The sequence below is a fragment of the Lampetra fluviatilis genome, chromosome 61 (genome assembly GCF_964198595.1).
Source record: "Lampetra fluviatilis chromosome 61, kcLamFluv1.1, whole genome shotgun sequence".
In the NCBI taxonomy this organism is placed as follows: domain Eukaryota; kingdom Metazoa; phylum Chordata; class Hyperoartia; order Petromyzontiformes; family Petromyzontidae; genus Lampetra; species Lampetra fluviatilis.
The window spans coordinates 4,876,740-4,894,538 of NC_136335.1; the positions used below are offsets into that span (position 1 = coordinate 4,876,740).

General features: G+C 54.3%; 1 protein-coding gene across 4 annotated transcripts in view; it reads right to left on the reverse strand.

Moving 5' to 3' along the window:
* The window catches only part of NUP188 (nucleoporin 188), a 54,500-nt gene that overhangs the window by 27,034 nt on the left and 9,667 nt on the right, over positions 1 to 17,799 (reverse strand). For 3 of the 4 annotated variants that reach the window (XM_078881416.1, XM_078881415.1, XM_078881418.1), the window contains exons 8-24: positions 16,285 to 16,401; positions 15,500 to 15,714; positions 14,466 to 14,580; positions 13,315 to 13,515; positions 12,102 to 12,191; positions 11,627 to 11,692; positions 11,144 to 11,263; positions 10,595 to 10,721; positions 10,038 to 10,211; positions 8,719 to 8,845; positions 7,484 to 7,571; positions 6,574 to 6,650; positions 4,943 to 5,057; positions 4,271 to 4,394; positions 3,510 to 3,567; positions 1,698 to 1,823; positions 756 to 886 (exon numbers count right to left, since the gene is read on the reverse strand). In XM_078881416.1, the coding sequence (XP_078737542.1) occupies positions 756 to 886; positions 1,698 to 1,823; positions 3,510 to 3,567; positions 4,271 to 4,394; positions 4,943 to 5,057; positions 6,574 to 6,650; positions 7,484 to 7,571; positions 8,719 to 8,845; positions 10,038 to 10,211; positions 10,595 to 10,721; positions 11,144 to 11,263; positions 11,627 to 11,692; positions 12,102 to 12,191; positions 13,315 to 13,515; positions 14,466 to 14,580; positions 15,500 to 15,714; positions 16,285 to 16,401 (2,071 nt within the window). The remainder of the gene's footprint in view (positions 1 to 755; positions 887 to 1,697; positions 1,824 to 3,509; positions 3,568 to 4,270; positions 4,395 to 4,942; positions 5,058 to 6,573; positions 6,651 to 7,483; positions 7,572 to 8,718; positions 8,846 to 10,037; positions 10,212 to 10,594; positions 10,722 to 11,143; positions 11,264 to 11,626; positions 11,693 to 12,101; positions 12,192 to 13,314; positions 13,516 to 14,465; positions 14,581 to 15,499; positions 15,715 to 16,284; positions 16,402 to 17,799) is intronic. The other variant, XM_078881417.1, reaches the window with a different exon arrangement.

A 17,799-nucleotide genomic window follows, 5' to 3' on the forward strand; every position in this document is an offset into this window, starting at 1 on the left:
CTCTCTCTCATCATCATCACGGTGGCTAGGAGATGTTAACTACCTCGCCTGGTATACAGGAGATCATGGGTTCGATCCCGACCCTGACCCTCACGCCTGCATATATTTGGAGTCTGCGTGTCTCTCTCTCCTCGTGGTCAAGTGGATTTTTCTCCAGGTCCTCCGGTTTTTTACCCTCCACGTTTAGAATCAACGTCGCTCGTTTCGTGACGACGACGATGATGATGATAAGCCATCGCCATTGAGCTATCGTTTGCGATAGGCAGGGTTGTTTCTGAAAAAAAGCTACATAGCAGCTCAGTGGGAGCCATACCTGGTAAAAAACATTTATAAATATACTAGCTTTACTACCCGGCTTAGCCCGAGACTTGGATTCTTGTCTTGGATTAATACACGGCCTACGCGGAGGGTTGGGATGCGTGACGTCAGCAGGCACACAGCGTGACGCTGCCGCATGCGGGTGACATCACAGATGTGACGTCACCGCTCACTTGTCGTGCAAAATATATCCATTATTGCGCTTCCTCCCCCCCCAAAATACAAAAGCATATTTTTATACGTTTTGCATTGTGTACAGTCTGGAAGCTACCCACATGCCAAATTTCAAGTTTGTTGCATATTGAGAAGTATGCTAAACATTTTGAACAGACACACATTCACAAATTTCCCTTTAATATATATACACGAGGACTACGACTGAGATAAACGACGCCGGCTGGGTGGCCGCGCGACGTTGCGACGACGCGACCGCTCACCCTGCTGAGTGAGCGCGTGCTCCAGCGGCGTGAGCTCGTCCGACGCCGGCTTGAGCCTCAGCGTGTTGTTGATGACGGAGAAGGCCAGCTTCATGGTCTGGATAAGCGTGAGCGCCGGTCCCTCCAGAACTCTGCGACGTACACCACGGTTCCAAAAATCGAGTCTCATCCCCCCCCCGATCACATCCCCCCCCCGATCACATCCCCTTACTCTTTTGGGCAACAGGTTCGACTCCTGGGCCTGGTGGTCTTCCTCAACAAAGCTGGAGAGGGGACTGCGAGCGGTTATGGGGAAGTGGAGTTGTGTTGGGAGGGGAGGGAGGGAGGGCGATGATGGGGAGGCAGGGATGGAGGGAGGGAGGGAGAGGAGGGAGGGAGGGCGTTGATGGGGGAGTGGGAGGGAGCGAGAGTGACTCGGTGATGTGGTCAGACTGTCTGGGAAGAGAGGGAAATTGGAAAAGCTTTTAAAAATAATTTATTAATCTCTTCCCCCGAGAGAAGACCCCACGCACTCCTCGGTCCCCACAGGACCCCTTAATAGTCCGTGAGCCACGGACTGCTAGTGAGAGGCAGTGGGATGTCCGACTGTCCCCGGTACAATGTAGGTGAATGGACTGCATCCCACAAATTACTGGGGATGTTTAAAGAATCTGCAATGTTGTAAGCGTGGGCGCACAATCCAGGGGTGGCCAGTTTTTAAACGCAACAAAGCAACGGTTCAAGTTTCTCGAATCCCTCTCTGCCCACGTCCACCCAGCAGCACAAATGTGGCACACCGCTCGTGGTCAGTTGGTGGGCAGGTCGCGGTGTGGCGGTAGCAGAGAGTTTGGATGCTTTCCGCCTCTCCCAAGATGTAACCGGCCGGCGTTTGTGACTTTTGCCACGTCGCCACGGTGTGCGCGCTGGCGTGGTGCCGGGCGTGGCCGAGTGCGGTTTGCGTACCGGCCGGGCTGGGCGGCCAGGACGGTGTCGATGGCGCCCACGCCGATGGAGAGCATGTGGATGAGGGCCAGGCCGGACTCGCCGTGCAGGAGGCTGTGCAGACACACGGCCTGCAGGCTGGGACCCCTGCGCACAACGTCAACATCATCATCATCATCGTCGTCAAAGATAAAGATCCCCTCTCTGTGTAGTCTTCATGGCCTGCTGGGGCAAGTGCTGCTAGCGAGTATTGGCGCCTATGAAGGCCGACACTATGGCATATGATGCTACACCACGCCCGGCGACCTTCTTCTACCGAGAGGCATTGTTCACACAGCACACTGGGTACTTATTTGAGGCTGAGTTCACCTAGGGGAGGTCCAGGACCGGTTCAGATAATCGTCACCAGTGTTGGCCGTGTGCGGAAACTAATTCGATTCGCCAGGTTCATGGCTTAGAGTACTAACCGCCGCGCCACCGGTCCCCACACTATCATCATCATCATCTCTACCAACAGCACCACCCTTACTTTCACAAAATTAGGAACATCACCAAAAATATCCCCCACTACAACTACCGCCACCATCCTCATCACGAATACTTTCACCAATACCAACACCACCACTACCACCACCATTACCAACACCACTATCATTACCAACAGAGTTACCACCATGCCCAATGTAATGACCGTCTTACCATTAATATAGGACTGAAGCTTTCGTGACTGCAGGATTTACGATACTCATTGGTTCTTTCGGTAAAGTCACGTGTGTAGAAATGTCTTACCATTGTTTGCCACCACCAGCACCAACGACAAATACCCCCCCCCCTGTGTATCCCACGTAGACTGTTGGGGCAAGTGCTGTTAGCGAGCAACACCTCAGAAGGCCGGTACACAGCACACAAGGGGGTGGGTGGCCAGCACCACGCTGTGCCGCCCTTTGTCTCCCAAGTGGCGATGCTCACAGATCACACCGGGTACTCATTTGAGGTTGAGTCAACCTAAGGGAGGCCCAGGAATGGTTCAGATAATCACCGCTGGTGTTGGCCGTGAGCGGGAAATCGAACTCGGGTCGTCTGGTCCTTAGCGCAGCGCGCTAACCGCTGCGCCACCGCTCCCCATCACCAATACCGTTACCACCGTGGCCACCATCACAACCGTCTTTACCGCTGCTTACCACCGCCGGCGACAAAGATCCAACCTATACTAATAGGGTTTTTCCCCTTTTTTCTGGCAACAAAACTGACACCTTTAGCAAGGAATCATGTTTACATTAACCACAATACTTGCAGTCAAATGCAAACAAAAACAATACTCTGATAATTTATGCATTGTCTTTGAAATTTATTGGTCCACACCAGAGACAGATTTCTTTGGAGCCTAGTCTCATATGGTGTTCGACCAGATGACGCCAAAAGGCGCACTGGTCGAACACCATATGAGACTAGGCTCCAAAGAAAGCTGTCTCTGGTGTGGACCAATCAGTTTCAAAGACAATGCATACATTATCAGAGTATTGTTTTTGTTTGCATTTGACTGCAAGTATTGTGGTTAATGTAAGCATGATTCCTTGCAAAAGGTGTCAGCTTTGTTGCCAGAAAAAAGGGGAAAAACCCTATTAGTATATTTTGGTACTGGCAAAGGAGGTCCCATAAAGATCCAACCGTGCATCACTCAAAGACGGATGGTACAAGTGCCGTTCGTGAGCAGCTGTTAAGGGCCGGCACATGACGCCGTTAGTGCGGCCAAGCTAAGTTGGAAAGTGTTAAACAGAAGAGACGACAGCAGGCCACGGGGTGGCCCTGCTAGTTCCGGCTGTGTGGCCGTACCTGCCACTGTCGACGCTGATGTTGAGCACAAAGTGGATCTGCTCCAGCATCAACTTTCCTACAGACACAGCACAGACGATTCCGCGGAACAAATCAAATAAACGTGAACTCATTATGACGACGAAGACAACAACAACAACAACCGCCGCCGTTCACCACCAAACGGCGGTGACGTCACCCGCGGCGTCTGTGCCACGCTCGCTGCAATTTTGAGGCCACGCGAAGTGTCGAAGGCCCGCTTGACAGGAAGTCACGGGATAGACCCAGGTGCCATGGGTTGACCGTACATATGTTTATGTACGTATGTTGAACTTCTTTCGCACAATATGTAGCCAACCGTCGTAGTCGGAGGTGTGGGGGGGGGGGGTTGCGTTTCCTAATACCGGAAGAGCATTAAGCGCTTGCCACAAATGATGAGTGCGACCTTCTAACGTGCCAGAGATCAATTTTATTTTACCAGATAAGGCCCACTGAGCGATATAGCTCTTTTGCAGAAGCGACCTAACCGGACACGAGAGCTGAACGAAGCGGCTTATCATCGCGTGGAAATTTCTAGGAGCAGCTAAATATAAACGCATGTCGATTCTAAATGCGGAGGGGAAAAAAAACGGAGGCGGAGAAAAAATCCACGCGAATTTTTTTTTTTACGTCGGGGTCGGGATCGAACATACGACCTCCTGTATCCCGGGCGAGGTAGTTAACATCTCGGCACCGTGCCAGAGCCGCGATGGGTGCGAGTGCGGTGCGCGGGGGAAACCGACCGATGCACTCGCGGTGCCCGTCGGCGCCGCCCAGCGCCCACGTGCGGTACCGCGCCAGGATCTCCTTGAGCGTGAAGACGAGGCAGGGCAGCAGGCTCGGGTACTGGCTGCTCCCCACCAGGCCCTGCGCACGTCACGGCGGGGGGGACACACGGAGAGGGGAGCGGGGGGGGAGGAGGTCACACGTTGGGGGGGGAGGGGCGAGGAGACAAGAGGGGTGCGGTGATAGGAGAGTGGTGGGAGGGGAGCGGTGAGAGGGGAGCGGTGGGAGGGGAGCGGTAGGAGAGGAGCGGTGGGAGAGGAGCGGTGGGAGGAGAGCGGTGGGAGGGGAGCGGTGGGAGGGGAGCGGTGGGAGGGGAGCGGTGGGAGGGGAGCGGTGGGAGGGGAGCGGTGGGAGGGGAGCGGTGAGAGGGGAGCGGTGGGAGGGGAGCGGTGGGAGGGGAGCGGTGGGAGGGGAGCGGTGGGAGGGGAGCGGTGGGAGGGGAGCGGTGGGAGGGGAGCGGTGGGAGGGGAGCGGTGAGAGGGGCGCGGTGAGAGGGGAGCGGTGGGAGGGGAGCGGTGGGAGGGCAGCGGTGGGAGGGGAGCGGTGGGAGGGGAGCGGTGAGGGGGGAGCAGGGCGAGTGAGGGGAGCAGGCTGTCAGTAGCGAGCGGGAGGGATGGTGGCGGCATGACCTTCAGGAGGGCGGTGACGAGCCGGAGGTACGACGCCGTCACACGGAAATCGCCCCGGTGCCTCTCGAAGCCAACGAGCAGATTCCCGTAGTTTCCCGCGTGCATGCCCTCCCCGCTGAGTCGCACAGACGAAGGCAACGCAGATCCGCCCAAAAATACGTCAGGGTCGGGATCGAACATACGACCTCCTGTATACCAGGCGAGGTAGTTAACATCTCGCCACCATGCCAGAGCCGCGATGGGCGCGAGTGCGGTGCACCCAGCGCCCACGTGCGGTAGACTGTTGCAGCAAGTGCCGTTACCCAGGTGTGACCTATTACACCTGGGTAGCACGCCTGGCCGCCTTTGTCTCCCCAGCGCTGATGTTTACCGCCCAGCATCGGGCGCTCGGACGTACGTCGTCGCCGTGAATTTAACCCGGGGGGACTGGGATTGTACCGCGGTGTGCTAACCACTGCGCTACCTCTCCCCAACAATAACAACAACAGCCGCCATTCGCCACGTAAGCAGCGGTGACGTCACCACCGCGCCCAGATGCACTCCGAGGTGCTATGGGAGGAGTGTAGAGGGCTCGCTGACAAGTCACGGGACTGACCCAGGTGTTATGGGTAAACTGACTGAGATGACCGACTGCTCCCTCCAAAGACAAAGATCCCCGGGATAGCCTTAACAGATTGTTGGGGCAAGTGCTGTTAGCGAGTCGCACCTATAAAGGCTGGCACAGCACACGAGGGGGTGGGTGGCCAGCACCAAGCCCGGCCGCTTTTGTCTCCCCAAGTGGCGATGTTTATGCACCACATCAGGTACTCATTTGAGGCTGAGTCGACCTCGGAAAGGCCCAAGACCGGTTTAAATAATCGTCAATGGATTTTGGCCCCGAGTGGGAATCGAACTCAGGTGGCCGGGTTCGTAGCACAGCACGCTAACCGCTAACCACATACACAAGTACACACGTGCACACTCTGAGCTAGCCAGGCAGCCATCCGTCCGTCATTCACACATCCACCGCTCTCTGCGGGACCCTGCCGACACCACTGCACTACGGTGGCCTGTTCTACACCCGAGAAGGTTAAAAGATTTTGATTTAAAGCTTTCGTGATTGCAGGGATTCATATTCTTGGTTCTTTCAGTAAAGTCGCGTAGAAAGATGGACTCGTCCATCTGAACTGCCAAAATCGCTGTCCGTGGTGCTAACGTTAAGAAAGAAACGCCACGTTTTTTCAAATTTTCTTGCTGTGTTTTTTTCACACCTGATGATGATGATTGCTTGTGTTGCAGTCGAAACGTAGTGAGAATTTTATTGTTTTAAATTTTTATTATTTTACGGTTTCCCTTCTACGTGACTTTACCGAAAGAACCAAGAATAAGGTTAAAAGAGATAGGCGAATAGAGATTGAATTGAGAATAAAAAAACCCACACGTGGCAATATCGTCCCTCCTAGAAGACTAATGCCGGTAAGCAGACCGGTGGCTGCATACACCTTGAGCCACGCAGCGACAGCTGCTGCTAGGGGTTCCCTTGACTAGACGCAAGCGGGACACTGTAATTGGGTTGCGCCGAGACGTGACGAAACGTGCTTTGTGTATTGCCGAAGAGGAACGGAGTGCGAGAGGCGCGACGGAGAGGGTACCTGGCTGCCCGTGCGGCGTTGCTCACGGGGGACACGGTGAAGGGAAGGAGCCCCGTGTGCTGCACGTCGCTCCACACCTGCGCCGAGGCCACCGCACCACGGGACACAGGTTGACGACGTTACGGCAAGTGTCCCACGTTTTACGACCTCCGTTCGGGCCGGATGGGTCATTCATAATGTTTTTTGGGTTAGATCGCGTTATTTATAAATGTGTCGTAACCCTCCACCGCCCGACACGGCCAAACAGTAAAAACTGTGTCACGTTTGGCCGTGTCGGGTGGTGGAGGGTTACGACACATTTATAAATAATGCGATCTAACCCAAACACCTTTATTATGAATAATATTGGTCGCGAAAGCCTACGTGTTAAACAGAGGGCCCATGTTTCACAATAGTTTTACGATCCCCGTAAGGGCGAGAGGGGCCCACGTTTCATGACCTCCGTTGCGGTAAGAGGGCCCACATTTCACGATCTCCGTTAGGGCCAGAAGGCCCACGTTTCACGGTCTCAAGTAGAGCAATAGGGCCCACGTTTCACGGTCTCAAGTAGGGCAATAGGGCCCACGTTTCACATTCTCCGTGAGGACAAGAGGGCCCATACTCTTTGGTTCTTTCGGTGAAGTCACGTAGGTATTTTTGCTACCTACGTGACTTTACCGAAAGAACCAAAGAGTATGGATTCCTGCAGTCACGAAAGCTTCAAATCAAGAGGGCCCATGTTTCACTTTGTCCGTGAGGGCCAGAAGGCCCACGTTTCACGAACTCCGTTAGCGCCAAAGGGCCCACGTTTCACGAACTCCATTAGGGCCACAGGGCCCACGTTTCACAATCTCTGTGAGGGCAATAGGGCCCACGTTTCACGAACTCCGTGAGGGCCAGAGGGCCCACGTTTCATGAGCGGCGCACACACCTTGGCGGCACCATAAGGCACGAGCGCCGCCAGGCAGTTCACGCACGCCGCGATGACGTCGAGCGGCGGGCTGGGTACACACGTGAGCCTGCGCGCATGGAGGAGACACGGGGACACGGGGACACGGGGGTACAGGAACACGCACTCAAAAATAACAATTTTCTCGATACGATACATAAAATTTTCACAATGTGATGACGATTATCGCGATGCCGATTGTACCGAGTGTGTTTGTCGTCCTGTGTTTGGTGCTTTGCTGCACACGTTCAGTACGAAGACAGATGAAGAGCCTTTAACTACAGCTCACCCAGGATAAGTCAGTCGTCTAATCACCATGCCGTTAAAATCTATAGACAGCTCTAATCACACGCATGCTGTCAGTTGCACAATACGTGATTACAGAATAACAATTCCATTTTACATAGCGTCATAATTACATCCCACAATGCTGTACATTAATTATATGAGAGCCAAATCCTATTGCTTACAGCGACTACCGAGCAAAATGAAGACCCTCTGATAATAAAAATTAATAAACAAACGGAGAAATCGCACGAAAACAAAAGGAGCATGAACACACGACAATAAAATAAAAGGTTATAACAGAGAGACGAGTCAATTAGGTCTCCACAACCTAGACCAGAGTCCCGGCTTCTCACTCGAGCCGGGCAAACATTCGCAGCTGGGGTAGTGGTGGGAAATTGTCAAAAAAAAAATAGACAAATCGGTGAAATGTCTGAAATGTGAATCTTGACTTAAAGCTTTCGTGACTGCAGGAATTCAAATTCTTTGTTTCGTTCGGTAGTCACGTAAATAGGTAAAAAATAATAAAATAAACAAGAAACTACGACGTTATGACCGCGATCGTCATGATGACGATAATGACGATTGCTTGCGTTGCAATCGAAACGTCGTAGTTTCTTGTTGATTTTTATTTTTTTAACCTATCTACGTGACTTTACCGAAAGTACCAAAGAATACGTCTAAAATGTGATTTGCTATTTATCAGCATTATTGAAAACTCATTTCTTCAGAATAGCTTTTTGTGTCCAGTTTGCTGTCCTCCACGGCACCTCGGACAAACACGGCTGGCAACGTACATCACAAAAATATTTCAACCTAAAAACATAGCCTGGCACAAAGCGCTGCTGTGGTGACGTCCACCGCCACTTAAGCGGTGAATGGCGGCTGCAGTTGTTTTCGTCGTCGTCGTCGTCTGCCGGAGGCATCCTCACCTCTGCAGCACCATGTAGAGGCGGGAGGTGACGGGTAGCAGCGGCGCGGCGAGCGAGCCGTCGGCGTCCAGCAGCTGCCGCACCAGCTGCACGATGGGACGCACGCGCTCGCAGTGCCGCGCCACGTCTGCACAAGTCGCGAGCCCACCAAAGACAAAGATCCCCCGTGTAACAGAGGTCGCAAACGGGTTTTGATTCCTTACCCGTACCCTACCCGAAATGAGTGACAAACGGTTACTCACCAGTGACTCACGGCCTACCCGTACCCGTACCCGGCCGCACCAGGGTCGCAAATGGGTACCCGTACCCGGCCAGCCGGGTACGGGTACCCATTCCCTACCCGTACCCGTACCCTACCCGAAATGAGTGACAAACGGTTACTCACCAGTGACTCACGGCCTACCCGGGTACGGGTAGCCGGGTATCGGGTAGGGTACGGGTACCGGGTACCCGGTTGCGACCTCTGCCGTGTAAGCCTTGACAGACCGTCAGGGCGAGTGCTGTTAGCGAGCAGCGCCCGTCAAGGCCGACGACGGCACGCCCGGTTCGCTTTTGTCTCCCCAGTGGCAATGTTTATATACCGCATCAGGTACTCATTTGAGGCTGAGTTGACCTCGGGGAGGCCCAGGACCGGTTCGAATAATCGTCACTAACCGCTACGTAACCGGCTCCCCACCACCACATCTGTCATCGGTATAACACCCCCATTCTCCCAATTATAATTTGCATATATTTCCGAATTATTATACAGTAGATGATGTTGGGGGTCTGTGGGCTTATGATCTGGAGTGTGGCCTGAAAGCCGGCACAAGGAAATGTGAATTACAATCCAATCTATGGCTCTCAGTCTGTACACACACAGTGTATATTAGGGCTGAACGATTTGACAGATATTGCGATTTGATTTGCGATTAAATTTTTTAAAGTCAAGCCTCAGTTCAATATTCACCGTGTAATAGATTTAAAACATGTGATGGAGCATTACCACATGATACCATCGAAATATGAACTGCTTCCAACATGTATTTATAAAAATGTTTTAATTGAAATCGAACAATCAAACATTGGGGGTTTTGCAGGAATGTATTCACGCAAATGTCCAGTAACATTCCCATGCGCGTAGAACTTCTTTCGCACCGTACGTATCCAACCGTGCTAATCGGAGGTGCGGGGGGGGGAAGGACAACAAACTAAACTCAAAAAGCTTTCCTCCGGCGAACTCGAGGTTTCATTGCAAATAAATGAAATGGGATCGGCACCAGCTGCAGCCAAACCCTTCCAATCCGCCACGCCGACGGAGGAGGAGGATGATCACTCACCGGCGGTGGACACCACGTGCAGCAGCATCTCCACCTCGCAGGTGAACAGCGCCCACGCGCTGTAGCCAAACTCCCAGTGCACCAGGGCGGAGGGGCCGCCCGGCACGGTTGGGCCCAGGGGCAACACGCGTCCCACCACGCCCTGCGGCAGCCGCATGGTGGTCCTCCCCGCGCCTACGCAACGGTACACCGCGTCGTCAGCGCTTCAACACGTTGGCCTTACAGAATATTTATTCATTGATGCTGGAGGAATCCGATGAGCTATTAAGCCAACTATGGCCCTACCGTGCCACCTCCACCATCATCAATAAATTGATGGTCTGATCGCAGCACCACCACCACCATTACCACCAAACATGGTCTAGCCGCTCCACCACCACCACCTTCACCACAAAACATGGTCTAACAGTTCCACAACATGACCCAGCCAACGCAGCCGTCCCTGCCGGAGGAGCTCACCGATAGGACTTTGTCCAGATCTTTCACCACTACACCACCACACCACCACCACACGTCCAGGTGCCTCAGTAAGGGGGGGGGTGGTCCAGAGTGCTCACCGAACGGGTAGAGGTGCCTGGGTGCCGTCGTTCTCCACATGGTTCCGTCTTCGGACGCCTCAATGTCGCGCGGCCTCTGCGGCACGGCCTCGGCGTAGCACGTCATCTTGTCCAGGAAGTTGTAGACCTGCGTGCAGGGCAACGTCGCGCCGTGGGCGGCGAGATGTCAACTACCTCGCCTCGTATGCAGGTGGTCGCTTTCAGATGCTCTTCTGTAGCCGTCTGGAACGCGCTCTTCCTTCCGATATTAGGAAGCCACTGGAGCTACGCATATTTAAATCATCTAGATTGAAAACTCATTTCGTTATAACTGCTTTTTGTGTCCTTCCCCACGCATCTACGATTAGCACGGTTGCCAACGTACGATGCAAAATGAAGTTGAACATACATACATACAAAGCCATGAAAAACAATTACCCGGATTCACCCCTCCAATGCCAAAGACATGAACAAACTATCGCTATCTGTCAGTAAAAGTAATCATGTTTTCAATGCGTGAGTTCACACATACAACGCAGATCGTTACAGGCCTCGCTCACACCCACCCACCCGCTTGGCCGTGGCCTGGCTGACCACGGTGGCCGTGAGCAGCTGCAGCAGCGGCGCGCACGCGTACGGGAACTGCGCCGCAGCCGAGTCCAACAGCATGGCTAGACCTCCCGCCAGGCCCTGAGAAGCGACGCGGCAAAGGATGTGAACAACGGCAGGACAGACAATAACAACGGTAAGACAACACCGTGGCAGGGCAACACCATGGCAAGACAACACCACAGTGAAGACAGCAAGGCAAGACAACCCCAGAGCAACATAAGACCACGGCAAAGGCAATACAATCGCAATGCAATAGTACGGAAGGACAATTTAGCACGGCTATCATGTTGCTATACTGCGGTGTGGCAACCTTTCGCACTGCATGCTGGTGTGGGTGTATATAGTGGTACAGGGTGGTGCGGTGTGCTTATGTAGGCTCGAGTGAGTGCGTAACGTGAGTATGGAGAGTGAGGCTGCCGTAGGGGGCAGTGGGGCACTCACAGCGTCCCAGAAGGCCTCGGCGAGAGCAGGCATGCTCAGCACCTCGCACGCCACGTCCATCAAGTCCTGCGAGCAACAAGGAACATCATTCTGGTAGGTGGCCGGGTGGCTCAGAGGTCAGAGACACTGAGCTGTGACTCAGGGGTCAGAGACACTGAGCTGTGGGTCAGAGACGCTGAGCTGTGGGTCAGGGGTCAGAGACACTGAGCTGTGGGTCAGGGGTCAGAGACACTGAGCTGTGGGTCAGAAGTCAGAGACACGGAGCTGTGGGTCAGAGGTCAGAGACACTGAGCTGTGGGTCAGAGGTCAGAGACACCGAGGTGTGGGTCAGAGACACTGAGCTGTGGCTCAGGGGTCAGAGACACTGAGCTAGAGGTCAGGGGTCAGAGACACTGAGCTAGAGGTCAGAGGTCAGAGACACTGGGCTGTGGACCCGTGCATGTGTGCGCGCATTTGCAGAGTGGCGCTCGCTCACCTGGGGCTCTCCCAGCGTGCCCTCGTCGAAGAGGCCGAGCACGAAGGACAGCAGGCCGTAGACGACCGCGCGCGCTGTGCTGGACGTGCACTGCGCGCGGGACAGAGACGGACAGCCGGCGGTGATTCTCGCCGCTCGCACCATCGCAGCCGTTAACCCTTTGCACCGTTCCGAGACGTCCGCGAGTCGCGGGTCGCGGGCAGTCACCGTTCACCGCCGAATCTCGCGAACGCGCGAGCGGCGGCTCGGCCGTTGGTTTTATTTAGAGAGGCGCGGTCGTTGGCGTCGTTGTTTTCGAAGACGTCGCTGATCGCAGTAGAGAACCGCAGCGGCACGACCGCCGCACTCTACGATAGCCGGCACCAACACTGCGCCACGGCCTTGTGGGGGAGCCTCGGTAGCGATGAAGTTGTTCTAATTAAAATTTTCTTTCCAAATCGGAATAAAAAAACTGATGATGTACATCATCGGAATGGGAAAAGGTTAACAGCGCACCGTCCCGAATTCCGTGTTAACTCGGGGGAGAGGAGTGCACCGGTTTTTCCATTTTATTAACTAAACCGCACGCCCCCCAATGTATCTTCCTTGAAGAGTGAATGTGTCCCCGTTTACACCTGATCTCACTTCTCTCATCTCTCACTACTTGCCCCATTGCGTCCTCCACGCCCCAAGTCTCCACCGTCGCTCTCCGTGTGCCTCCCTCGCCACCCTGTGCCCAGCCTCGCTCTCTCTCGCTCCTTCTCCCTTCTCGCTCCCCTCCACTGAACAAACTCCCACTGCTGCACACAGAGCAACCATCTTCGCTAACTTGCTTCTGTTCCTCCGTTACATGAATCCTCATATCATCTCCCCTTGCCCAACCTACTCCTGCTACTCCCTAACCCCCCCCTTAGTTACAAGCACCCTTCCCCCAACCGCTACCACTACCCCCACTGCTAACTCCCTGCCCACATCAGCCAGCTACGACAAGGCCTACCCCAACTCCTACCCCTATCACTATCCTCACCCCTATCACATCCATATCACTACCCCAACCCCTTTCACTACCCCAACACCCCTCCGTAACCACTCCCACCTGTCCTCCTGTCACCATAACTACTTTTACTAACAACCCCACTCTGTATCTCAACCACTACGATCTCACGCACTACTACGGCGCCGCTACGTAAATCGACACAAGACAGGAAGACGACAGAGAGTGCGCGTTGCTCACGCTGCTGCCGCTGAAGCCGGGCGCCCGCAGCAGGCGGCACACGAGGCGGAACGCCTGCAGCTGCACGGCGGAGCGGCCCAGGCGGCGGGTCGCCGACTTGGGGTCGTCCGGCAGCGCCTTGTAGCGCAGCATGGCCCACGCGAGCAGCACGGGGCCGTGAATCTCCAGGTCGCCGAGGCTCTGCAGCAGCTGGTCCAGCTCCTGGCGGGCCACGGAGCCCATGGCAGCAATGGCGTCATTGGCGTCGTCATCATCGTCAGCAGCAGCAGCACTAGCACTGCTACCATTATTCACAGCAATGCGGCAAGTCCTCGTTTAACTCGGCACCACCACTTTCAAGTGCTGTTTGCGAGCACCTATGAAGGCCGGAATGGCAAACGACGGGATAGGTGGCCATAACCATGCACGGCCGCCTTTGTCTCCCCAATAGCGATGCTTACACCCTGCACCAGGTACGCATTTGAGGCCGAGTCGATCTAGGGAAGGCCCAGGACCGGTTTAAACAATCGTCACTGGTGTTAACCATGAGTGGGAATCGAACTCGTGTCTCTGGGTTCGTACTGGTGCACTACCGCATGCACAAAGACACTGTTGGAGCAAGTGCTGCTAGCGAGTAGCGCCTGCGGCCGAGAAGACCCAGAGCTTTGTGTGGAGCGACAGGCCAGGCAGCTTCCACAGAGCGTTAAGCAGCTGATGAAAAGATAAATGCCGCTCTAACCGATTTGGAGCGAGACCTCTGCTGCCAAACCGGAAATAGTCATTCACACGCTGCTCAGATAGAGGAACTCCTCCACTCTCTTAAAGAGCAGGACCACACAATAGAACAAGACGAAGAGCCCCCGTGTAGCCTCAACAAACTGTAGGGGCAAGTTTCCGCTACCATTATTAATCAAATTACGGAAGGTCATCATTTTAAGCTGCACCACCAACTATCAAGCGGTGTGAGCGAGTAGCGCCGATAAAGGCCGGCAACGGCAAACGAGGGGGTGGGTCGCCAGCACCACACCCGGCCGACTTTGTCTCCCAAACGGCGACGTTTACACACCGCACCATGGTACTCATTTAAGGCCGAGTCGACCTAGGGGAGGCCCAGGACCACCACTATCAATAACTTCACCACCATCGACATCGGCACCGCCGCCGCGCCTCACCTTGAACGCGGCCTCGTCCTTGACCAGCTGGTGTTGCTCCACGCAGTCGCCCTGCGCGCACTTGGCCAGGAACTCGATGTCCATGCCCTCGATGAGGAGAAGCGCGCAGAAGTACCTGTCAACACACGGGGGAAGACACAAGGCCATCAAGCACCGAGTGTGGGCACAGGGTGTGCATGCGTGTGTGGAAAGCAGGAGTGTAGTCGCTAGCGCGCTGCGCTACGTGTATATATATACTAGCTCTACTACCCGGCTTCGCCCGGGACTTGGATTCACCACGCCCGGCCTCCTTTGTCCCCCCAGTGGCGATGTTCACACACCACAGCAGTTACTCGTTTGAGGCTAAGTCGACCTAGTGGAGGCCCAGGAGCAGTTAAAATAATCATCACCGGTGGTGGCCGTGAGCGGGAATCGAACTCGGGTCGCCGGGTTCATAGCGCGGCGCGCTAACCACTACACTACAATGCGTTATGCTTCCACATGCGCGGGTCACATGACAGCATTTGACGTCACAGCTCACTTGCTGTGCAAAAACTATATGCATTATTTAGCACACCTCTCCAAAAAAAAAAAGTGTATTTTAATAATTTTTGCATGGTGTACAGTCTGGAAAGTACCCACATGGCAAATTTCCAGTTTCTTGCATGTCGGGAAGTACGCTAAACATTTTGAACACACATATTCACAACTTTGGCTTTTATATATATATGGAGAGGAGATGTAGAACTTCTTTTGCACCGTACCTCGCCAACCGTGCTCAACGGAGGGGCTTCTAACCCGTGCGACCACAAGCGATACCCACTCACGGCCAACATCGGTGACGAATATCTGAACCCGTTCTGAGCCTCCCCCCTTGGTCGACTCGGCCTCAAATAAGCCCCTGGTTACGATGTGTAAACATTGCCACTGGGGAGACAAAGGCAGCCTGCCGGCCGTGGTGGTGCCAGCCACCCATACCCCTCATTCGCCGTGTGAGCCTTCGTAGGTGCTGCTCACTAACACACACACAGACGCGCACGGAGTTGACCACTGACCCGACGCGGCTGACAAGCATGGCGCTGCCCTCGTGCGGCGCCTCCAGCCCCTGCAGCTGGCGCAGGCCGAAGCTCTGCGCATGGAAGAGGCGCGCGAGGCGCAGCAGCGCGTGCGGCTTCATCTCGAAGTAGACGTAGTAGAGGAAGAGCAGCTCCAGCAGCAGGCACTGCTCGCGCAGGCACTGCTGCGCCCAGCATGCCGCCTGCCGCTCCGCCTGCACGAGCAACGACAACGGGGTGAGGCCACCCACCCTTCCCTTCGATGCCCACCGGAAGAAAATCTCGCAACCACTGCCGATCCACCAACCCTCGGTGCCTCCGGTTCCGGATTGCGGGCAGCCACGTGCAGCGTCGCCAACCACCGCCCGGCACGGCTTCCGCCGTGGAAGTTCAATAACCCTGGCAGCTCCCGAGGGGCGCTGGGCGGGCTCGGCAAACGGTGCCGGGCTGGCTCGGTGGCGAGATGTTAACTCCCTCGCCTGGCATGCAGCGGATTGTGCGTTCGATCTACGTGGAGTTTGCATGTCAATACCCCGGGTCCTCCGGTTTTTTGCCCCGACGTTCAGAATCAACAACACGCGTTTATAGAGCGTATTTAGCCGCTATAATTCCACATGTCGATAAGCCACTTCGCTGAGCTACCATTTGTGACAGCCAGGGGTCGCTCCCTGAAAAAGAGCTACGTTGGCTCAGTGGGGCCTTTACCTTGAAAAATTAAAAAAATATTCATAATTTATAGTAAGGTGGTGGAAATCGAGTCGCGGTCATACGTCCCCCAAACCCACCATGTTCCCGTGGAAGTGGCAGAGCGACGAGCGGGAGCCGAGTCGCTCCTCCAGCTGCTCCACGTGGCGCGAGGTGAGGCTCTGCTGCAGGCGCTCCAGGCAGTCGGCGTACACGGCCTGCGGCGCCCGCGGCACAAAACAACATCAACAACAACGCGGGTCTACGTTGCCGTCCATTCATTCGTCGTCGTCGTCATCGGCCACGGTCTACCCGCTGCTGGGTTATCACACCAAACAACCGGGCAGCTCTCACGATTTCGCAGATCCAACGATCCGCCGAGCAAACTGCACACCGGTTGATTTAATCGCTCCATCTCCGAGGTGGAACACTGTACGCTCCTTAGTTGCCGCACCATTATTATAATTAACAAGTGAATTCCTTTCAGCCATGACGTGTCCTGCCCAAGCCCACTTTTGCACAGGGGACCGGCTGGTGGCATCCATCCCTGTGCAGCACAATGTAATAACAGCAGCGTAATCAACATTAAGGGACGTATTGGCAGCATAACACACTGGTCCTCATAAAACAGTCTTAATTCAACAATTTGAATCAGCAAATTGTCAGTATTTAAATTAAATACGTTTGTCAGTACGTTTAAATACGTTTGTCAGTATTTAATTGAGTCTGTTGCCAAGTTTGACGTGATTCGAAGGTTTATGCAGTCTACTGAGACTTGCTAAAACAGGTCAATATTGACCGTTGATTTGGGTCCGTCTAAATCGTCCGACCAAGTCCAGGCCACGAGTCAAATCAGCCTTAGGAACACGCAGCCAGTCATCATCAGGCTGGCTGCTGCTACGGGGCAACAGACTGCGAAGCTTCGCATTCGCTGCTCGTAACGTCCGTATCCCGACTGCTTCGACCTCGTAAGAACTGATTTTGACGCACCACCCCGCAAGATTTTCTGACCGGGGTTGCGAATCGCGGGAATGTAAATAATTGTCGCGGAAATGTTTTTGAAATGTATTTAATACCACGCACCACCGCTGTACCGCCAATGGCAATACCTTAAAACGTGCCCTCCGCTGCACAGTGGGCGTTCAAAATACTTCAAGCGATAAGAAGGTAGGAGGCTATGTGTGTGCCGGGCGACACCGTCCAAATTTGCCAAGTTAAAAAAATAACTCTCACCATTGGAACCTCCTTTGCCAGTAGCAAAATATGACAATTGTTTTTTAACCCTTTTATCTGGCAACAAAACTGACACCTTTTTTACAAGGAGTCATGTTTGCATTGACCACAATACCTGCGGTCAGAATGCAAACAAAAAACACAACTCTGATAATGTATCTCGCAAGCCAATTGGAAGAAAGAAAAAATAAACTACATGGCAGGCTGATGCCCACTTGTTGGCCGGTGTCACTCACCCCTTGCACCACACGGGGACACTGCCACTGGGGGTCCCCCCCTTTGGCTATGCAGCAACAGGGGCACCGAAACGTCCGAGATGAGACGTAATGCAACGGCGCTCGCTCTGGAGTTACGAAAAGAAGTGTAAGCACCCAACGCACGCA